Source organism: Corvus moneduloides, chromosome 10 (assembly GCF_009650955.1).
Source record: "Corvus moneduloides isolate bCorMon1 chromosome 10, bCorMon1.pri, whole genome shotgun sequence".
Lineage (NCBI taxonomy): Eukaryota > Metazoa > Chordata > Aves > Passeriformes > Corvidae > Corvus > Corvus moneduloides.
This window is the reverse complement of record NC_045485.1, coordinates 26,794,363-26,817,040: the sequence shown is the minus strand read 5'-3', so window position 1 is coordinate 26,817,040 and position 22,678 is coordinate 26,794,363. Positions and strand designations below refer to the sequence as shown.

Sequence of the window (22,678 nt, the reverse complement as noted above, 5' to 3'; positions counted from 1 at the left end):
TCCATGATTCCAAGTGTTCATACCTGATTCCATACCTGATTCCATACCTGATTCCAATCCTGATTCCATGGCTCCATGCAGGTTGTGCTCTCCCACTGCAGAGGGTTCAGGGAAAAGCAGTTCTGACTCCCTTCGGTGTCACCGCACCTCTGTCCTTTGCCTTTCCTTCCCAAGAGCAGAAATACCTTCTGAGCCCTTCCTTGGGATTTCCCCCCGGCTCCCGAGGGAACAGGAGGGCGGTGCAGGGCAGGTCCGTGTCCCGGGAGTGTCCAGGTTTGAGGGATGGCGCTTTTCCCGGTGTTTCTCTTTGCAGAACGCCCTGTTTGCAGGTCCGTGTCCCGGGAGTGTCCAGGTTTGAGGGACGGCGCTTTTCCCGGTGTTTCTCTTTGCAGAACGCCCTGTTTGCAGGGACGGTGTCCCGGGAGTGTCCAGGTTTGAGGGATGGCGCTTTTCCCGGTGTTTCTCTTTGCAGAACGCCCTGTTTGCAGGGACGGTGTCCCAGGAGTGTCCAGGTTTGAGGGATGGCGCTTTTCCCGGTGTTTCTCTTTGCAGAACGCCCTGTTTGCAGGGACGGTGTCCCGGGAGTGTCCAGGTTTGAGGGACGGCGCTTTTCCCGGTGTTTCTCTTTGCAGAACGCCCTGTTTGCAGGGACGGTGTCCCGGCAGTGTCCAGGTTTGAGGGACGGCGCTTTTCCCGGTGTTTCTCTTTGCAGAACGCCCTGTTTGCAGGGACGGTGTCCCGGGAGTGTCCAGGTTTGAGGGACGGCGCTTTTCCCGGTGTTTCTCTTTGCAGAATGCCCTGCTGCAGGACACGGTGCGCCGGGAGTGCGAGGAGCGCTTCGAGCTGACGGCGGCGCTGGGCCGGGCCCGGGAGCAGGTGCTGGAGCTCCGCAGGCTCAGCGGGACCCTGCCGGCCTCGCCGCGCTCCCTCCCCGCCGGGGAGCTCCGCCTGTCCGGGCACTTCGGAACGGCCAGGGCCGCCAGGGGCCCCGGCTCCATGGATCCCATCCCTCCCAAGGGAAGGGCGGCCTCGCTGAGCGAGCCCCGGAGCCGGGTTCTTGCCGGGATGAGGCGCCGGCCGAGCCAGCTCTGACAGCTCCACCTGCGAAACCATTCCAGCCTCCAACTCGTCCATTTCTACAACTTAAAGTCCAGTTAAATTTTTATTTATTTTTGATGCAATAATGTTTACCTGTCCGTTAATTTATTCACGGTGTAGTGAAATGCTGGGTGCATCTCAAGATGAGAAAAGTAAAAAGAGTCTCTCCAAGAGGAGCACAAAGAGCAGCACATCTTCAATGGGTGGGATTGAAATCAGAGAACCCCTGGATCCCAGAAGGTTTGGGTTGGAAGGAACCTTAAAGCTCATCCCGTTCCAATGCCCTGGCCCTGGGCAGGGAATAATGGCCCATCCTCACAGGATCCAGGATGGATGGGGCTTGGAGAAGCCTGGCAAAGGGAAGGTGCAACTGGACGAGCTTTGAGGTTCCTTCCAACCCAAACCAGTCTGTGATTCCATGATTTCAAATCTGGGCTCTTACCCACAGCCCCCTGTTTGTGTCCTGCACCAGCAGCTGGAGTAAAGGGGAGTGGGCCAGAGAGGAACAGCACGTAAAATAACGGGAGCAGGAACGGGATCATGGTTCTGGCATGAGGGAGTGGCCAGGTCCTGGATCCAAACCAAGTCCAGAACAAATATTTCCCTTCTCCCCCTCCCTCCCAGAACCCAGAGCTCCTGCTGCTAAGCAATAAGCAAAATAGGGAAATGTCAGGGACCCTTTTTTACTGGCTTTGAAAACAATTTAATGGATCTCACCATGTCAAGGAAAGTTTACCAAGTGTTTTCCATGGTGGGATGAAGGGCAGCAGCACAAAGTGCCACAGAGGATGTGGACACCTCATTATAGCCCTGAAATTTTAGGAAATCAAACTTCCTGAAGGGAGTGTTTCTTGTAGGAGTGGTGTCAGGGACCTTGCACTCCAGGACTTGTGGCACGAGGCAAAGCCAAACAAAGCTCCAGGCTTGGAACAAACCTGTCCCTGTGGATCCTGCCCTGCTGGCTGTGGGCAGCATTCCAGCCCTTCCCTTGGACAAAACATCCCATGGCACGGGGCTGTCTTGTCCTTCCCTGCTGGAAAGGCTTCAGCTTGCCCATGGCAGAGCTGGGCGTGCTGCCTGCTCTGGAGTGAGCTCCTGCAGTCCTGAACCTTTCCAGAAAGGATCAATGCTCTGTGCCAGGCCTGATTCCTGTGGGCAGGAAAATGGGGCTCAGGGGATGGGTCTGATCCTTCGTGTGAGCCCCAAACACGAGCCATGGTGGGGTCCATCCCTGCTCCCAGCTAACGAGAGACAGCACAAGAGGAAGCCACGGAACCTCAGTCAGTGCCTCGGTGTGGCTCACCCTTTTTCCACCCAAAGTTGCCCAAAACATAATGTTCTCCACAGATAATATTGTGGAGAGCCCAGCCCACGTGTGGTGCTGCTGCTCCTTCCGCAGGAGATGGGATTAGCCCTGGCCATACACAGCTTGCCATGGATATCACTTCCCTCCCACTGGGATATCACAAACCAAAGCTGGGATGATCACTAGACCTTGCTCTGAGGTGTGTGTAGGATCTGGGATCCCGACTGTGCCTTGCAGATGGAGTTTTTCTACAAAAGAAAAAATTGGACTGCAGGAAAAAGCATCTTAGTTCCTAAGCAGTGTTAAAAGTGCATGGAAATAGAAACTGATGCCACAGATCATTAAAATATATTAACCAGAACAAATCAAGACTGTCTTGCTTTGTACTGTGCATTTTCAATACCAGAAAAAGAGCAGGATAATGAAATTGAGGGAATTTCCTTTCTCAGACAAGCCCCCACTGCTGCATTTTTAGTTATTTAAAAGAGGCCCTTATTTCCTTCATGAAAATTCGATGTTGGGTTTTGTCCTTGGTGGTCACAGGTGGTCGAGAGTGTCCTGCTGGAGGAGAAACAACCCCCAAACAGCCGTAATGGTGTGAAACCCTAATCCAGGGGTGTCATCCTCACAGCACGGCACAGAATTCACTTGGGTGGGATGATGGAAAGGGCACTGCCAGGGATTAATGTTGAGGGGATTTTAACACCAGAGATATAATTTGTGTGGAGCATCTGGCACTGCCCTGGGAGCTGTGCCCAGATCATGGTAAACCTTCCATGCCAGCTCCCATGGATTGTTTTCCTTGGCCCTTCAGGCTCTGGATCCCTCCGTGCTCCACCCCGAGTGGGGACAGGGATCAGTGCCAGGGTGGGACTCCGCTCCTTCCCAGTGAACCGAGGGATGGGCACAGGTGCCACCAGACCTCTCAGGGGATGGAGACCATTCCAGTGAGGGGGGTTTGCCCCTCAGTGTCTCTGAGGCCACTTCTCCACTTCTCCACCCTCCCTTCTGTTCCCTGCAGTGGGATTTAGTCAAGAATAGCAGGACCCAGGCACTGGTGCCAGGCACGGAATGAACACAGGGTGGGAAATGTCAGGGAAAGGGGGGAACAACCCAGGGGGTCCGGGATGGGAGGAAAGGGCTGACATTTGGGAAAGGAAAGTCTCAGTGCAAGAGAGAGGAAAATGCCCTCCCCCGGGCAGTGGTGGAGCCCCTTGCTTGAGTCATTCAAAGTGGGTGGGAAAAATCCATGGAAAATGTCCTGTCAGGAGCAGCCCTGAGCTGCAGGAGTGGCTGAACCGAGTGCCCCAAAGGGTGTTTTCCATCTCCTGATTTATGTGACATGGAAAGTGGTTTGGTTTGGCCTGGCACCACTCCAGGGAGTAATGCCCAGCTGGCACCTACCTGCCTTGAACTCCAGGGAAAGAGTCCTGGCAGAAACCTCTGGGCACAGAGGAAAGGAGCCTGGAGAGCCACAGAATGCAGCAAGCTCTTCTTCCTGCTGGAGGGTCACACTCTGTGCTGCCCAAATGTCCTTCACCATCATCATCATCATCACAGGCTGGGTTGAGTTGGAAGGACCTTAAAGCTCAGCCCGTCCCCTGTCCTGCCCCCTACCCCAGGCTGCTTCCAGCCCCATCCAGCCTGGCCTTGGGCACTGCCAGGGATCCAGGGGCAGCCCCAGCTGCTCTGGGCACCCTGTGCAGGACCTCCCAGGGAACAATTCCTTCCCAATATCCCATCCATCCCTGCCCTCTGGCACTGGGAAGCCATTCCCTGAGTCCTGTCCCTCCATCCCCTGTAACACAGGCACTGCCCTCTCCTGACATCCCTTTTCCCACATCCAGGGCAGCTGAACACCACTTCACTGGCAGCAGAAAGTGGGGATCAATCCCCCCCCAGGCTGTATTTTGGGAGTTCGGCTGCTCTGCTCCATGGCTGGTGCCGGGGCGGGCACGAGGAATTCGGGAGTGACCCAGAGCGCGGCTGGCTCTGGAATCGTCTCCATCGGAAGAGGCTCCTCAGGAGCCCGAGGCTGACCCCGCTCACTGAACGTTTCCATGAATCATCGGCTTTTATGGAAATCCCGGCGTCCTCTCCCAGCTGTTTCCTGTGCACTGCGCTGCCCGCAGGGGTTGGTTTCACTTACCAGGACTGAGCGGTCATTTTAATCACCGTGAAGTTCTGAACAAAGAACCGCATGTGCCTTTGGGGAAACGTACCCAAAAAAGGATCCTCGGGAACAGCTGGAGGGCATCCGGGAAGGGTCAGACGTGGAGCAGGATTTGGGTGTAACCAAGTAGCAGCACGGCCTCAGTGGCTGCCAATGCCATTCTGTTTGCTGATGTCTGGGTTTGGGGGTTGTTTTTGTGGATTCCTTCTAAAAATAACCCCAGCATCTCCTTGGAGGGTGATGGAAGCCGTAGCTGGAGCTGGATGAGGCAGGAATTCACCCGCTCAGACACAGGGAGAACTTGGATTTCTGATCCCCAGGTAAAAGGTTGGTTCAGGAGACCAGAATTTTCTGTGAATTTGTGTTCACAGAAATCCTTTCCTCTGGCTGGCTCTGGGTAAGGAGAGCCTTACCTGTTCCAAACCTGCTGAAGATCCACCTGACAGGGAAACTGTTTCTTGCCCACAGGACTTCCACTGGGAGAGGATGTGTGTGTGTGCCTGGCCCCGGCAGCAATGGAGACGTGGGGAATCCACAGCTGGGCAGGGCCATGCAGGAGGGCTGTGGAACATCCCCTGCCCGGGATCTGTGGAACAGCCTCTCCCCCGGATCACAGCACGAGTCGGGCTTCATGTCATGAGCATTTAATCCAAAGCCAGCACCTGAAATGCCTGGAGAGCAAAAACCCAGGCAGGCTCCTGGCACAGAGCAGGATGTGTGGAGGAGATGCACACATCCCAGAAGGCAAAAGTCTCCAAGGATCCCTCTTAGCCTGACCCAGGGAAAATGAGGCCGGGACCTCAAACCTCATGATCACCATAGCCCTGAGAGTACGAGCAGGACACTCAGTGCTCAGGGTGTCCTGCCCCTGGATCCCTGGCAGTGTCCAAAGCCAGGTTGGATTGGAGCAGCCTGGGATAGTGGAAGGTGTCCCTGCCCATGGCAGGGCTGGGATGGGATGAACGTCTTAAAACCTCTCACCTGGGGGGTTGGAAGGTGGGTGAGGACACGTTCCTGCTCTCTGGCCCGTGCCAAGGTCAGCGCTGGCTCTGCTCCGTGGCTGCTCAGAGAGGAGGGCAGAGGGGAAGGCTGGCGGTGCTGCCTCTGTGTCCCCAGCTCTGGGATCCCTCCGTTGGCTTCGCTGCTGCCAGGGGAACCCCAGAGGAGTCCTGAAACAAAAAGCAGCCGCGGGCCATCCCGCATCCATTGACAAAGGCAGACGGAGCTCCCTGATCAGAGCCAGATGTCAGAGATAACACCTCTGCTTGCTGCTCGCGGTTTCCTGGACCGCAAAGCACCACCGTGCTCTCACCCCGCCCGGCCACGCGTCCTGAGCATCGTGCTGGGTAAAAGTGTGGAATCCTGGAGGGCTGGGCTGGGGCTGGGCTGGTGCTGAGGAGGGAGGAAGGAGGGTGCTCTCTGCCCAGGGAGGATGAGTTTTATTCCCTTGGGACAGCGGTGGCAGCACCAGCCTCTCCACTCTGTGCTCCTTCAGTCAGTCACCCCACGCGTGTCCTCAGGCCAGGTGTCTCCTCAGCATGGGGGGCAGGCTTTGAACCAGCTGGCAGAAAGATGCTGAAGATGTTTCCTGTTTTAGAGGTGTTGAGGCATAGAAAAACCTTCAGGCTTTGAACAAAACCTCAGCTTCTCAGCCTCTAAATCCCTTTAAAATGGGACCTCAGGCATTTGGGTCCCAGCTCCTGATTGCTCCATACAAACCTGGGGTCCCGAGTCATGAAAGAATTTTGGGAAGCTGCACCAATCACTGATCAGGGGTAATTAAATCTGTGAGGGCCCTTCAGGAGATTCACTTGGTTTGAGATAATTTTGCTGTGGATTTCCCCTCTTGGCTCCTGAGCACAGGCCCTGGGGCTGCCCAGCACCTGCAGGGCCTCAGAGGGATCAGCATTCCAGGGATGGGGCAGCCACAGCTTCTCTGGGACACCTGTGCCAGGGCCTGCAGGAGCTCAGGCCATGGTGAGAAACCCTCATTTTCCCTCCCCCCTCTGGGGTCATTCAGGGCTGTCCCCCGCAGCTGTCCCAGTAACTGGCCACTCCTGGGGAATCTCCCGCAGCTGGTGGCTGATGCCATCCCTCGAGGCTTTGATCCATCCTCAGCTCCCAACAGCTGGAATTCGGGTGTTCAGCCGAGGCTGAGACCGCGGGGATGGGGCTGCTCTGCCCCCATGGCCCAGGGCAGGACATTTGTCCCCTCCTCACCTTGGTGGCTTCTGGTGTGTCCAGAAGAGAGACAGAGAGCCGTGAGTGCAGGCTCGGCTGGGCTCTGCAACACTTCCACCTACAGAGGAAACCCAGAACGGCAGCGGGAGCAGCCGCGGCATCCCGGGAATGAGGAGTCCAGAATCCCTGGGAATGAGGGGTCCAAAGAACGCCCCGGGAATGAGGGGGACAAAGAACCCCCCGGGAATGAGGGGGACACAGAACCCCCCCGGGAATGAGGGGGACACAGAACCCCCCGGATGATGGGGACACAGCATCCCTGGAGCCCCAGGGGATTGGGAAGCTGGAATGTCTCTGCAGGGTGGGGACACGAGCCCCTCACCCTCTCCAGCAAACCCATCCAGAAGGATTCTCCATCCTGGGACAAAAACGGTCACTTCTGCCAAGTTTTTTCCTTCCACTGGAATATAAAGACTTTTTTCTTCAGGCTAGCTTTACTTCCTTTTTTTTTTTTTTTTCAATGGCCCTGCTGGGCTGTGGCCAGGCAGGAGGAGGGGATGGAAAGCTGTTTCCTCTGCAGGAGTGTTTTTTCCAAAGGGGGATGTGATTGCCAGCCTGGCCAGGGGGGTTTGCTTCCTGCCCCAAGGAGCTTGGAAGCAACAAGGAGCATGGACAGGAGAGTCACAGACTTGGCCTGATGTGAAGTCATGGATTTCATGAGCATTTCCTGGCAGGAGCAGCAACCAGGGAAAGATTTCCTGGAAAAGGGGCCCTTATCACCTCCCCTGCTGCCACTCACCTGTGGGGTTTGGGGGGGACTGAAGCCCTGAGAGGGACCTGTTGGGCCGATTTCCATCAGAAATGTTCTCACATTGTTCATTTTGTCTCTTCCCAAACCATCCAAAGCTCCTGGCCCACGCTCATCCTTCTGATATCTGTAACAAAGCTGAAAGTAAAGGACAAGCAGAACAGTTTGCATGAAATGCCTTGAAACCTTTGCATCTTTTTGTTGAAAATTAGTAAAAAAATTTTAACAAAATCCTTTTCTCAGAGAAAAAGCAACTCTGAGACCCACCCAGGCAAAGCCCTGTGCCCAAGGAGAGCTGGCTGGGACATTTTTCTGGTGCTGTGGGTCTCAGATGTTCAGAGCCCAGTGGCAGCACCTGATCTCCAGCAGTGTGGCAGAGGCTGCAGCACCACCCAGGGCAGGAATACTCCAGATTTCCCAGGAAAATTGTCTCAGCTACTGAGATACGAGCAGAGTGTGGCCTCAGGTGACTCCTGGAGGTCGGTACAGGTGCTTGAAGTCCATCAGCCCTGTCAAATGACTCATTTCTGTGGTTCAGAGCTCGATGAAAATACAGGGACGCTTCAAAATTCAGGGACATTTCCAAGTCCTAGGAGAGACAGGAGCTGTGGTACAGGGACATTCCGGTTGCTGTGCCCAGCAGCTCCCCTGATGAGTCCTGCAGGGAATGGGGCATCGAGGGGCCACAGCCCCTCAGGACTCTCACCTGCCTCTTGTCCCCCTGCAGAACCCACACAGGCCCTGAGGGCCAGGCTGGGACTCCCAGCTGGGAGCTGCTGCTTTCCCCTCAGGAAGTGCCTCCTGCACATCCCAGCGCTGGCACAGCCCTGCTGGGGGCCAGGCTGCCTGCCATCCATCCATCCACCCACCCATCCCTGGCTGGGGATGGGATCTTCCCCCAGGGAAGAACAAACTCTGAACTCCCTGCTGGGTTGCCTGGGGCAGCAGGTGCTGCCCTCTGTTCACAGCTCCAGCTGCTCCAGCTGCTCAGGGGAGCAAAGCTCTGGAAGCACGGAGGGGTCACTGGTGCTCCCACAAACCCAAGGCTGAGCCCTCCACGGGTCCCTCCAACACAAACCCCAAATCCAAGACAGTCAGCGGTGCTGCTCCTCCAGACCCAGGGTTTTCTCTCTGCTCTGGACTCAGCATTTGTGTCTGGGGGAAAAAGCTCCTTCAATTTCCATAGCAACGAACGCATTTTCCTGAAAGCAACACACACAAAACAGTTGTTACAGATTGAAAAACAGTGGAAACCAAGGAACAGAAAGAGACATTTTATCTTTCCCTCCTCCAAAATATACACTCACTTTCTGCATTTCCAGAGCAGCTGCAGAGGGGCCCAGCAGGACACAGGGCAGACGTACCAGCCACGGAGCTCCTGTTCAGGTTTCCTCCCCTCTCTGAGGTCTGCAGAACAACTGCCCAGCGAGACTGGCACTGCCCTGGTGCCAGGGACCAGCCCGCAGCACTGGGCTCTGCAGGGGGACACTGTGATCAGCCTCAGCACGAACAGGGAGAGGCCTTTTAGGAGAGCCCAGGGGCTCCAGGGCTTGGCACCACCTGGGCAGCAGCTGGAGAACCAGATCCGAGTCCTTCGCTCCCGTTCCAGCTCTCATTTCCCACAGCAGGCACAGCTCCAGGAACGTCCCAGCAGCTCCTGCTCCCAGCACAGCACAGGGAATGTCTCCCCTTCCCCAGATGTGCCACAGGGAAGGGGTGGCTCAGCCCCAGGCTGTGTCAGCATCACACCTGCAAGAGGATCCCCCCTTCCCTGCCAGCATCCTGCCACTGCAATGAAAGATGGGGATAAAGCCCTGAGACCTGAGCCCTCCAGGAATGGCACCCGGACAGCTGAGAGCAGCTCCAGGGGAGAGGGGCAGGGCAGGGAGACTCCAAACTCCCCAGGGGCAGCTGAGAGCCAGGGGACAGCAGCAGCCCCTCCCTGGCTCATCCATGACCATTTACTGCAGCTGCTGCGTGGCCGCACAGCTGCACCCCCAGGACACAAACATCCAAAGCTTCCTCAGTTTTGCCCTCCCAACAGCAGCACATCCACAGCCCGTGTCCCACTCTGGCACAAGGGTCAAGCCACGGCGTGTAAGAAAACCAAGTTCAGTTTCCACACATTTGGCATCCAACAGGCAGTAAAAAAAAAAAAAAAAGCTTTATATTTTATTTCTTGTAAAAATCTTTGAACACATGCAGACTAAAACCAGTGTAAGAAAGTCTCCACCATGTTTAAACAAATAACTATACTTAAATATAAGCGTCTGCAATTGACTGGTATAAAAATAAGGTACGTTTTGCTTTTTTACAGAAATCCTTTCTCCAGTTCTCAGCTCAATAAACAATACACAACTCTAATACATACAGTGAACCTGATCGTTTGCCACCTCTGGGATACTGCTAAGGTATTATGTGCAAAAGTTGATAACAGTTTCTTTCCCAAAAGAAAAGTCTTCTACACCTTTCAGAAACCGAGATTTGGGTTGAAGCTGCCCCAGCCCCGTGCAGTCCCCGTGCCGTGCCGCAGCCCGTGGGCTCAGCGCCGGTGCCGGCCGTGCCCCGAGCGGCCGCTGCCGTGGTGCTTCCCGCCCTTGTGGGAGCGCTCGAAGGAGCGCGAGCGCTCGCGCCGCTCCCGGTGGTGGCCGCGCTCGTGCCGGTGCTTCTTGGCCGCCTCCGAGTGCTCCCGGGATTTGCTCTGCGAGCGGGAGCGGGACTTTTTCCGCTTGTGGCCGTGTCTGCTGGCGCCCTTGAGCTCCTCGCGGCCGTGCTTGGCCTTGGCGTGGGGCGAGCCGTGGTTGTGGTGCCGCCGCGGGCTCCCGCTGTGGCTGCGCGAGCGGCTGCGCGAGCGGGAGCTGTACGTGCCCGACAGGCTCCGCCGGTTGTTGTAGCTGCACGAGAGGAAAGGGTTACAGCGTGTGCCCAACACCAGCAAAGTCAAACAGAAATCAGCGCTCAGAGCTTCCAAGCTACTGGAAGAAATCAGACTTTGCCCCACAGGGATGAGTGAGGGCGGACAGAGAATGTCTCGAGACACACAACCTGCCCCATGGAAGGCTGGGGTCGGTGATGTGGCATTTAAGGTCTTTCCAACCCCAACCACTCTGTGAGTCTTTTAGCTGAGCTCATTTGAAAACAAATAGCTCGAACTAAAACCAGAATGCAGCACCTTTTGTCCACCTTGTCAAGGGTCTTCCCTCAACAGCAGATCACTAACTGGGTATTGCCTTTTTCCTTCAGCAATGCTTTGGGGAACACTGAGATCCAAGCTGGCAGCCTCCAATTTAGATGTGAGCCTGAAGATTCTTCGAATATTCCCATCTAAAGGCAGCAGCTCTCACTGCATCCCCCTCTCCCCGTCCCAGGAGAGGGGCAGAGTCCTGAAGAGCCAGGCACTGCACCAGGGAGCACTGACACAAGGAAGCTGCCACACCTGGAGCACTTCTCCCCCTTCCAAGGGCACTGTGCTCCCAAAGACTGCTCTCACTTGTAATGGTATCCTTGTGAAGACTATCCAATGAGGGAAGACTAACCCCTGCCCACCTCAGACTCCTCAGGTACAGTGCAGTTAGGACAGGCTTAAGCTTCCATTTTACAGCCTGAACTCTTAAGAGCTGCTCCACACCCACAACCAAGAGCCTGAAGTCAAGCCAAGCCTCCCCCCTTTTGCTGGGCAGCACTTGGGAGTGCCCCTGGCTCTGAGAAGTGCAAAGCCCAGCTGAAATACCCTGTATTTACAGGACTAAGTGTGACAAAACCCACGAGCCCCCCAGTGCAGCCCCCCAGCCCCACTCACTGCCTGCGGGGGGTGTGGGAGCGGGAGCGGGACTTTGTCCGGGAGCGGGACCGGCTGGCGCTTCTGCTGCTCCGGCTCCTCTTGCTCTCCTTCCGCAGCCTGCGGGACAAACCAGCACTGCTCAGGCACTGCCACCCCAGCGAGAGCTCCCCAGGAGCTCCCTGGGCTTCAGCTGAAAGCACTGCTACTGAAGCCTTCTCTTACCAGGAGGGGAGTTTTACCTACCCGTTGTAAGGGCTCTTTGACGTTTGCTGCCTCTCTTCTGGCTCTTTTTTGATGGTTTTGGTATTCACAGACACCGGAGATTTCTCCTCAGCTTTTACTTCTCTTGGGGAAGCTAAGAATTAAATTTCAGTTCAAAGTTAGCTCTTTATTCATCTTTTGTCATAAACACACTGTACATCCCTGAGACACCTTCACCAGGACTTGCATTAAGTGTAGATACGAACTCCACAGCTATTATTTCATCCCATCTCTCCATTTATACTCACTCCTGGAATGGGATATTCATGGGGACACCCTCTGCCCATGAAGGAGGAGCAGCACTGTGACCTTCAGAGCACACAGCCAGGCTCACGTGGGGCCAAAAGGTACAAAACAAAAGCTGCCCTCGTGGCCCACAATACAGAATTGTTACCCTGACACTTATTTCCAATGTTATAGAGAAAGGATTAAGCCTGCCCAGCAAAACTACAGATTTCATCTTTACATTAATGGCACAAATACAAATGAGCAACAAATAAAATCATCTAGTCAGGATGTCAGTGTGTCTCTAGACAGTTGGTACAGCCCAGAGGTGGATTCCCCTTTCATGGAAGGGCTGTTAAGCCCACCACAGCTCCTGCTTTCAGACTCTCCCAACCCTGGCTCCCTCCTCACAGAAATGAAACACTTTCCTTGTTCAGTGAGAAATTCACACTTCCCAGCCCAAAGACCTCTGAAAACTCAGGACTCTTCAGGAGAAACCATGAGAGTTCAGACAGACTGGCAGTTCAAAATACATGCTCCAATTCATTCCCTCTGATGCCAAGGCAGTGCTGGGCCTGTCCCTCCCCCATTTCCTGCCCACCAGCTGTCTGCCCTCACTGCACCACACAGTTGCCAAGTACATTAAAAACAACCAGTGGAGGGAATTTTCACAGATACCTGCTGCAAAAAGGGGCCATGAAGGCTACTGCAGCACCCTCAAATCAAATCCAGAAAGGCTCTCTTCACATCACAGAACACACAGCAACTCCTGCTTCAGTCTCTTAAGGGTGCATATTATTCATGTATCACTCTCTTATCTGGGGAAATATGGCATAAAGCATCCCTTTTCCCTCTAATCTGGTTTTAAAATCTATGTTAAAAAAAAAAAAATTGCCTTGCTGCTTCATTCTGTGAGAAAACCTGAACTGCCTAACAGCTCAAAAAGCAAACCTCCTTTATTTTTACACAAATACTTATCACACAGTATCATGCAAGTTTCTGTTCAGAAAACAAGCTTACATGGTTTGGATGCAGGAGAAAAGCCACCCAGCGTTGAGAGTGCTGGAGTTCCATCTGGATTTAAACCTTTTGCCTTCAGTTTTGCTTCCTGTAGTGCCATTTTCCTCTTTTCTACTTCTTTATCCAGAAATTCGTAATTGGGCTGTGGAAGTAACAACCAGGTAAGAAGTTGAACTAATGTAATTCATATTTTCATCTCCTTTTACTGAGTTGGCTTTTAATGATCTGTCCAGTAATGTAACTTCCAGAATTTGTTCTCTCCTTCGAGGAACCTTCCCCATTAGTACATCTGTATTAGTCATTCCCAAACTTTTCTGGACCACCATAACTCAGCTCAAGCTGCACTGAGCCTCAAGCAAGAAAATCCAAGATGTCCAACTCACCTTCTTTCTGGTATAAAGCTTCAGAGTTGTTAGGCAGATCTCCTGAATCTCCTCTTCTGTGGTGCCAAAGAGCAGGAACCAGTGGGGACGGGTAGGCAGTGGGATCTGAAAATCGAACAAGGGGAAGCGTAATGGAGATTTCAGGCCAGGTTTTGCTGAAGTATTTCCATGAATTTTCTTTAAGCCAGACCAGCAGCAGTGCTCAGGGCAGCCAGTGCTCACCTGCAGGGCTCTAGCAGCGAGGTAAATGCACGCGCACGCGATGGTCTCCGGCTGGAAGCGAACGAACACGTTCGTCCGGAGGCTGTCGTTCATGTAATTCCTAAAAAACAAAGCAGCAGAGGTCGGATCTCCGGTTTGCTTTTCTTTTAGAGGATAACAACACTGGAGACTCAATTGACTTTATTATTTTTTCTGTTGTTATACGAAACGTGATTTCTTTTGGATGACTGTGTTGGATGTTTACATGTGTCACTTCGTACCAGTATGCACCGCTGCCACTGGTTTAAACCCAAGGCAGTAACGTACAGCAGTAAATTCAAGAAGTGTGGAATGGTTACTCCCGAGGTTAAATTATCCTGGGAAGTGTCCACTGAGTTACAATTTAACTACTTTGCATCCGTCCAGCTGATTGTCTTAAACACCAAAGGGTTTGTATTTAAAAATCATTGTAGAACTCAAGTACCACCAGGAGAGCAAGGTGTTATTTTCAACCTACCATGTTCCAGAGGCTACGTGCAACCTACGGAGTTCATAAAACTCCGACTGCATTTTAATTTTGTGTGCCTTGAGTCACATCAACTTCATCCAGGGAGATGCATCCCATTTGCTCACTATTGGAAAAGACCTGTGAGTTAGACCTGGACCCCCACTCCCCTGAGCTCCTGTTCTTGCACAGGGCTGGCACTGCCAAGCAACACACGCCCAGAGATACCGAGAACAGCAGAGTTCCACGGATTTCTAAATTCCCAAGCTATGGGAAAGAGGAACAGCAGTCAGTCAGTGAGGACTCTACACCCCCATGCCCAGCCTGGCTGCTAAGTGAACATGCTGCATGCACTGTCCTCCTCTGTTTAACTCAAATTTAAATGTTAAATCAACTAAAGAAATGCTGGTAGAACCGTCCCCCACGTGTCCTTTAACATACAGCAGGTAGGCAACAAAGACATCGAGAAACAGTTGTAACAGTTACTTCTAGAACCAAATATACAAATCCTGGCGCCAGGACAGAACTAGGAGGTGCTGCCCGATGGCAGTGAACTCGCTGAGGCTTGCACTGGCTTGGCTGGAGAGAAGGGCAGCCAAAGCAGCCATCCCCAGGTCATGGGCTGAGGTGCAGAGGGCAGAGCTCTATGACTTACCAGCAGGGACTACCCTTCAATCAAAGAGTAGAAAAAAGAACAAAGTTAAATTGAGTTCTCCATTGCTACGCTGGAATCAAGCCATGAAAATAGTAAGCAGAAACAAGCACCACAAGATTTTCCAAATGTATTTGGGTGGTAACTTACATCTCATTGCTTTGCATAGGGATCAGTAGGCTTGTTATTTCTGCTACTATTTTCCTGGCTAGGAAAAGAATGGAAAACAGCAAACTTACCAGGCTGTCTGTACCAGGGTTTGATTACGTTCACATTCTAGGACTTGTAAATACATAACAATGATCTGAGGAATAAGGGGGGGGAAGAGAAAAAAGACTCAGTTTCAACATATAGAGCAGGAGTAGGGAAGTAAATATATACATATGTTAAAAAAAAATAAAATCAAACACTATGCCCAAGCAATGGGGGCTCCTTCTCTCCAAGCACACACTCTCATGTTACCCACAGACAATTCTTATTTCACTACTTTTCCGTGCTTTTCACACCAGCCACCTTCACCCTTTCTAAGGGAAATGACTTCTACTAAAGTCAACAGGGCTGTTTGCCCAAGTACTCCGGCAAAAACACAATTAACTACAGAGGAATAAAGAGAAGAATCCAGGTCGTTCTGACACCTGTGTTTCTTGTTCCACAGCTCCCAGTGATGCCACCAAGGTAGAGTAAGAATTACAATTACATTATTGTTGAGAACTCACCTTATGAGGATGCTTGACATGAACACAAAATCCCAACTCCTTCAGTACCCTCCTTTCTGCTTTGATTACTTGATTTTTGGTGTTTATGTAGTTCTGATCAAGTATCAGGGGGCTTGGAGTCCTATAGTTTGCAAGAAATAAAATCAAAACTGTTTTGCATATCCAAAAATAACGGCAACTCTGTTTTCCCTTCCAACCAACTAATGGCAACAGAAACCGGTTTTCAACTCCTGCAAGCAAGTTTAAGCATTAATCTTGTGCTGTCCAAGTTTAGATAAACTAGTTTAGTTGCTGCTTTTGGCTAGCTAAAGATTAGATGGCTGAGATTAAAAAAAAAAATAACCTTCTGCTCCTGTGTATGCAAACTGCACTGCTCCAGCTGCTGGAAGGAGTTGGCTTGATGGGGCACGCCCAAGAACATTTCCTCTCTGTGGCAGAGGTGGCAGGAGTCCTTTGCCAGGCAAGATTTCAAAGCAGAAGTAAACCAGAACAGGGTTCTTACTGGTACTAAAGTAGCAACTCGTGCTTTAGAAATGGCAGTTTCCTATGCAGCTGGAAGAGCAGCTGAATCACCCTTCAGAGAAGCCAGCCCTGCCCTGTGATGTGCGAAAAGCTGAGTGAAGCACAGAATCACCCTGGGAAATGGGGACAGACCTGCCGGGGACTCTGGGCCTGCACCCTCTCCAGCCGTACCAGGGATGTTCCTGCTGTTTGCATTTGCAAAACAACAGCTCATTTAGAGAGAGATTTCAAACTCCAGCAAAGTCAAGCCCTAATTCCTTCCAAATCCAACCCCTGAACTGTCCAGAGCATGTTTAACCACAGTAACCTTCTGTACACTTTATGCACAGGTGTCACACGCCATTGCATATTCTTTGCTTTGTCCGTGCTTAGACTCGACCTTTCAACATTCCACATGGGATATTTTAATCCACTTCCTCCTGAAGACAGATCAGCTTTTTCCCTGTAATATGCCTCACACATTCCATGTGCTTTCCAAAGCAGAATAATGTTTTTGCAGCTCATTATGCTCTAATAAACCACAGTCTGTACATGATACACCCCAAGCACTGGTGACAAATTTATTTTACATTACCTTCAAAAGAAAAAAAAGTAATGCAAAGTGGATTCAAAATACAGTTTTTGTTGTATCAGACAAAATATTTCACTGCCAACCTGCAAATTCCACGAGTGGATCTTACTTCTCTTCCCTGATAGGTCACAGAGCAGAAAAAAACACTCAAAAAAACAAGGTTCCCACCCCAGGAAGAAAAGGTCAATTTGATGACAAGGCTGGATGAGCTCCCCAACTTCAACAATCCAGTTTATGGCATGACCTCTGCAGTCACCTGGACAGACACAGATTGCCACGGGCAAAGGACACAACAAACCTCCCTAATAAAAGCATCTTGTTGTACAACCATGCACGTGAAGCATGAGCTGTCCCTGCTCTTCCCAAGGGGCTGAGATGCAGCACCCAGCTCTGGAATGAACGACTGCAGCTTCCTGGTACAATTCAAGTACTGACTCATTATACAAATTACCAGGTTTTCCACGTTCCATCAGAGTAACTTCTCTAGTTAAGTGTGTTACTCTCACTCATCAGGAAAAGTTAATTTTCAGCTCCTCTAAATAAAACCAGACTTGAGGGATTTTTTTGTTTTGTTTATGGTTGGCTGTTTTTCTTTTCTCCCCATAAATTAACTGAAAAAGAAAAGGTTTTCAAGCCTCTTTAAGGTAACTACTTCAGTGAGGAGCTGATTTTGTCTGAACACTCCAGTACTACAGAGATGGGCTGAACACAGTGCTCTGGAGTGGGACAATGGAACAACCAAGCTGAGTTCTTCCCATCAGTGAAACTGATTCACTTCCAACCCATTCCTGTCAATTTTACTTGTGTTGATAATGTTTCCTTCAGTATTTCTCTCCTCAGTTTCATCTTGAGATCACTGGCATTAACAGGATCTGCAGAGCAGCATCCAGAGTGAGTTCAGGCATCCAGGCTGTTTGTTAGCAGAAAACTTCATCACAGGTAGGAGATCTTGGGTTAAACACTTAGGACAGCCATGACTTCCAGTCTATTAAAAAAATCTCCAGTGGGATTGCACAGGACCATCCAACACCCCACCTTCCACAGGACCCTGCATCCCCTGAGAGCTCTGAAGTTAAGGTGGCTCCAAGTGCAGCAGGACAGACATGAGCCTTTACTGTAGTTTAAGTTTTCACTGTCCTCACACAGGGCCATGGGATCAGCACCAACAGCTCACACTTGGCACATGTTCCACAGCACAGGGTCAGGAAACCCAACATACCAAGTGTGCTTTGCTTTACTCTGCTGTCCCACATTCCTTTGGTCACAAGTCCTAGAGACCTACAGCCCTAAGGAAGCCATGAAAACCATCAGTTTATCCAGACAAGATTTCCAAACAAATGCAACCTTTTATCCACTTATGGAAAAACAAAAATCCCCAGAAGGCTTAAGTGGTTTACTGCACCTTATTACTGGCAAAAGTCAAGTTCTCCACTGCATTGATTCGTTAATTTAATACTTTTGCCATAAAATCCGCAAGGCTGGTAAATAATCATTTACAAGTCAGAAACTTCAGAGATTCCCCTTTGAAAAACTTCTTTGCTTTCTACTAAGAAAAAAGAGGAACTTTGCCACTGCATTTGCTGCACTTAATTCTCAGTCCAAGAATTATCTTAGGGTCAAGTAAGAAACCAGAGAAAAAGAATTTGTAAACTTATATATGAAATATAAGCTTCAAACCCTGTACAGCCAAGGAGTCTTGCAAATTCTTACTTGGAATCTGTTCCTACAGACCAGCACTAGAACTCCAGGCAAGACTTTATCTTTAAGAACAGAGCACACAGTGGCCCCTCTGGGAAGTCAATCAAACACTTAAGATGCAAAACTTGATTGGGATTTAGATTGCGTAACAACCCAAAAGATTAACACACACTGTGTTTGTAACAGTAAATAAATTAAAAATACCTTTTTTTAAAATCACTCTGACAAATGAGACCTAAGTTCTCCACACAGCTGCAGCTTCATTTGGTGCAATAATAAACTCTGATGGCTTTGACGTGACTAATACTTGGAGGAACAGTGCCCTGCGTGGAGTTTTGTTCCTAATGAGCAAAGCACTTGTGACAAGTACAGCAGAGCACCAGCACCTCATTTCAAAGAGCAGATATCTGTTATGCTGGTCAGCAAAAGATCACCAGTTCTCTGTTTGTCTCCAGGATCACAAACACAAGCAGCACAGGTTTGCAGGACAGTCTGAAGGCACTAAGAATGTGTGTCATTAACGCAGCCCCGCTGCAGGGCCCCTGAGTGAGGAACAGCTGACTGAGCACCTCAAAGCACCATGTGAGATTACAGCACCACACGAGTCACATTTCCAGTCTCAGGACTTTCTGCAGCTTTCAGGCACAGTTAAAAGAAATATAATCAACTTCAAACTACATTCTACAAGTTAAACAACAGTTGCACTTTGCTCAGAACACAGAGGTTTTGGCACACAGTTATTTAAAAAGCAGTTTTTCCATAGTACGAGCTTTTCTCCATGCACACAAACATTTTTACATGCAGTTCTACATCACATATGCTCGTCAAAGATCCCAAAGAAAATATGCTTGTCCAAAACACTTATTTAGCTTTTTCTTACTTCTCAGCATTAGAAATACCACCTCAGTTGACTACATGTCTCATAAAAAGAAAATTCCAATGCAATTCCCAGTTCTGCAAACAGGTACATAGAAGGGACTGCTTACATCATAATTGATAAAAACGTACAAATTCAAGACTTCCGCACCCTTGTTTTACTGTGAATTCAAACTGCAATTATACAGAGCCAGAAAGTGGAACTAAGAACCCAAAACTGGTTAAGAAAGAAAGCAAAGCCTACCCAAACTACCCCAAATGTGTGCAGGTTAAGAGCTTCAGTTAACAGAAATGCTAGACTGAAAAAGAAAGTACAGCAGCCTGTTTCAGTTCTGGGTTGTGTGTGAGAGACTAACTATAGCCTAAGTGTTAGCTTCAGTAAAAAATAAAAAAGATTAAGCTAGTATTCTAAAAACCTGGACAGCAAAGAAAAAAGCTTATAACAAGATACAGGAGTTCTTCCAAATGGTTCACCAGCGGCCAACCTGTTAGTCCCCCGATTCCAGTGACCTATGCTCAGAGCACTGGCTTCTCCTTGGGGATTTTCGATACTTCACTCACTGTTGCCATGACGACAGCTTCATCTTTATGTACCACTCCACATCACCCAGGCTTTGGTAAATGTAGCTGGTCGCTGTATAGTCGGTTGCAAGGGAAAAAAGAGTTGAAGTTAATAACGTGTACAGGTGATGGAATTGTCAGCTTGTAAAAAGTACAGAAAAACGTTTACATCCTGCTTGCTAAAAAAAAAAAAGGGGAGGGGGTGTGCAAGTCTGAATGTCAGACTGCAGCATTTTTAAGGTTCGTTTCATGCAGATTCACTCAGAATCGCAGAGCAACAATACCCATTTCTCCCGAAAATAATGGGTAGCAGTGCACGATTTCTCTGGACATGATGCACTTTAGGCACCACGTAACATGCACAAGTTGGGATTTGGAACAGGCTAGCTGGAAAGATTTAAATTCACAGGTTAAGTTCAGTTTCTCTGATCCTTCACACAGCACAAAGAAACAACTAATTTGTATTCTTGATGCAAAGAAAAGCAAGGCATATGATTAATTAACCTTCACTGCCTGGATAGAGGCCAGAACGTTACTAATCACTGAGCCTGCTCCAGTAATTCCAATAACCAGACTCCCTTAATAACTGCGAAGACAATCCCACTGAATTCACACCTGGCATAACTCCACACAGCTCTCTTGGGGCCATCAGGGATAACAGCTTTAAAAGCCAGACAGAACAAAGCTAAATTCCAAAGGATAACACCGACTCTTTCTTCTTGGATCTAAAACTAACTAGAACAGCACCATCAGGAGGCAATAAAAGCCGAAGCTCTGGCTTCAACAGAAGCATAACCAGGATAAAGACACTAACAAACAGCTGGTTTCCTTCGGGATTTCTACTCTGTTTCTCAGAAAAGGTTCAACAACACTGAAGTTTAAATTCCTGCCGTAACCTGGTGACACACGGCAGAGAAATAAAGTATGAATTTAACAGTGTAGCTGGAAACAAAATCCTTTTGTAGCTACAGAGTACCTAGAACTTTAAGCAATCAGCCACCAGAGGCAAAGTTGAAGCCTCCAATCCCAGACTGCAATACTGCTGCCCGACAAAATTAAGGAGATTTGTGTTTAACAGCAACTTAGAGAACTCCTTCCCTTCAACCACTCCTTGCTCCTTTCAAGGCATCGTTAATTTGCTTTACACATGAAAAATGTTGCTTTACACACAAGAAGCAGCATTAAGTCCTCATAACTTGGACAGCTCTACACCACCTGCACAGGCGCACGGCACCAGAACAACGCAGCTCACACTTTCTGCACCTAAAAATGCCTTCAGCCTCCCAGACTCAATGGCACATTCCTCACCATTAAAGCTGCAAACACTGCAGGCCAAATCAGACCTTTCTTCAGGTACTCTCTAAAATGGCTTTTTTTTGAAAGTAACACTATCACCACTGAAAATTCAGCTTCTTCTTAAGAGGTACTTTCTTAGCACCACAACCACACTTGGGCAGCCACAGACTAATGACAGAAAAGCATCACAACTACTGAATACGCTTAAAAATCTGGAGAATACGCAGCAACTTGCTAACTGGCCACTCACACCTAAGACTACCTCACAACAACTACAAGACATCAAAAAAATCAACAAACAGACCTGAAACCACAACCATGAATGTAAAACTAGAACAATACCTGTCAACCATAACCTGTAGCTAAATCAACAACGAAAACGGGTCTACCACGTGAACAAAAGCAGAAGCAGCCGGGATTGCACTGTACTGCCTACACAGCAGCCAACGGGCACTCCCTTCTCAATTTTAGGTCGTTGAACTTAGCCTGGAAAAATACTGTGAATTGAGAACTGCAACGTACATTAGTGGTAACATGTGCTTATGCTCATAACGAAGCTGATCTTACCTTTTTGCTCTTAACTGCCGCAAGTGATGGAACACGTTGATCACGTCCCTTATCCGACGAGGCGCCTCTTCGATTTTGGACGCGAGATTGATGCAGGCCATAGCAACAATCTGAAAAGAAGCCCCGTTTCCGTTAAGCAAATAGCTTTTAACCCAGATAAAATCAGAATTACATAACTAAGAAGCAAATCTGCCGGTCTGGAAGCGAGCGGCCTGTGTAGCGCGTGGCCGCCCCATCCGCCCTCCCCCGGTACCCTCGGGCCGCGCTCACCTCGAAGCTGTGCTTGACGAAGGACTTGGAATAGAAGAAACGATGGAACAGCACCTGCCCCGTCGCCATGGCCACCTGTGAGGGCAGAGGAGGAGGAGGGAGAAGGAGCCGAGTCAGTGCCCTGGCCCAGCCGCCGCCATTTTGTGTGAGGCACCGCCGCCCCCCCGCGCCGCCTCACGCCCTTCCCGCCGCCACAATGGCGGCGCCCGCCCTTCCCTTCCCTTCCTCCCCTGCCCCTCCGCAAGCCCCGGCAAGGGCTCACCTGCGGCAGCCGCAGCAGGATCCCGGCCGCCTGGATGAGCTCGCAGCCCAGGATGCGCAGGTCGGTCTCGCACTGCAGGTCCAGCCCGTCCTGCATGGAGGGGGTGGGCGAGAGGCGCTCCTCAGGGATCAGCGAGTGGTCGATGGTCAGCGACACCTCGGAGTAGAGCCGGTCGCCGATGAGGATGCCCGGGGCGGCGGGGGGCGGCGGGACGGGGGCGGCAGGCGCGGCGGGGCCCGGGTGCGCGGCGGCCATGGCGGCGGAGCGGGCGCTGGGTCTGGGTCCGCTCCCGGGAGCGGCCGCGCGCCGACTGCGCGGCCCCGCGCGTGACGCACCCGCCAGCGCCGCGCGCGCGGGGGACGGCGGGAAAAAAGAGTCCGCGGGACACGCCCCGGGACCGGGAACAGGGAACGGGACCGGGACAAGGGATCGGCAGCGGGACAGGGATCGAGAACGGGACCGGCTTTAAACCGGTGCAGAGTAACTGGATGTGCGCCGCAGCAGCGAGGGAGCGGGAACGATGCTGGATAAACTGCGGTGTAATCACAGCTGAAAAGGATCGTTCAGGGTCAATCCACTGCAGCCGTGTCATGGGCGGAGACACGGTACAGAATAGGTACATAAAACACAGAAATTGCGCATAGGTGGTTAAGCAGGCCTCGTGTCCTGGATCAAAGCCCTGTCTTAGAGCTTTTGGTGCTCGAAATACGTCACATAGACAAACCCCGAACCTGAATAAAAAGGT

The 22,678-nt window shown here is 50.8% G+C and overlaps 2 protein-coding genes and 1 long non-coding RNA gene across 11 annotated transcripts in view; 1 reads left to right on the top strand and 2 right to left on the bottom strand.

Moving 5' to 3' along the window:
• LEKR1 (leucine, glutamate and lysine rich 1) overlaps positions 1-2,773 on the top strand; it is a 36,041-nt gene extending 33,268 nt beyond the window's left edge. For all 9 annotated transcript variants that reach the window (XM_032119828.1, XM_032119819.1, XM_032119822.1 and 6 more), the window contains one exon: positions 793-2,773. In XM_032119828.1, the coding sequence (XP_031975719.1) occupies positions 793-1,092 (300 nt within the window). In that variant the 3' untranslated portion in view covers positions 1,093-2,773. The remainder of the gene's footprint in view (positions 1-792) is intronic.
• Positions 2,774-4,147: 1,374 nt separating this feature from the next.
• LOC116449118 lies at positions 4,148-7,260 on the bottom strand. The gene is made up of 3 exons (XR_004242242.1): positions 6,798-7,260; positions 4,991-6,165; positions 4,148-4,836 (listed from the first exon to the last, which is right to left on the bottom strand). It is a non-coding gene; the product is annotated as an uncharacterized LOC116449118 (long non-coding RNA).
• Positions 7,261-9,719: 2,459 nt separating this feature from the next.
• On the bottom strand, positions 9,720-22,203 carry CCNL1 (cyclin L1). Its single transcript, XM_032119440.1, has 11 exons — positions 21,934-22,203; positions 21,672-21,746; positions 21,402-21,511; positions 15,311-15,431; positions 14,834-14,898; positions 13,459-13,558; positions 13,237-13,341; positions 12,854-12,995; positions 11,591-11,702; positions 11,366-11,464; positions 9,720-10,460 (listed from the first exon to the last, which is right to left on the bottom strand). The coding sequence occupies exons 1-11, from the start codon at positions 22,186-22,188 to the stop codon at positions 10,109-10,111; spliced, it is 1,536 nt and encodes a 511-aa protein (XP_031975331.1). The 5' UTR covers positions 22,189-22,203; the 3' UTR covers positions 9,720-10,108.
• Between the last annotated feature and the right edge of the window lie 475 nt (positions 22,204-22,678).

Bases quoted from the DNA above. Each gene is read 5' to 3' on its own strand.
- CCNL1 (XM_032119440.1), bottom strand. From the start codon at position 22,188: ATGGCCGCCGCGCACCCGGGCCCCGCCGCGCCTGCCGCCCCCGTCCCG. The intron at 15,432-21,401 runs GTAAGATCAGCT...TGCAAACTATAG, and splicing joins CGGCAGTTAAGAGCAAAAAG to GACTCCAAGCCCCCTGATAC. The intron at 13,342-13,458 runs GTGAGCACTGGC...TTCGATTTTCAG, and splicing joins TCGCTGCTAGAGCCCTGCAG to ATCCCACTGCCTACCCGTCC.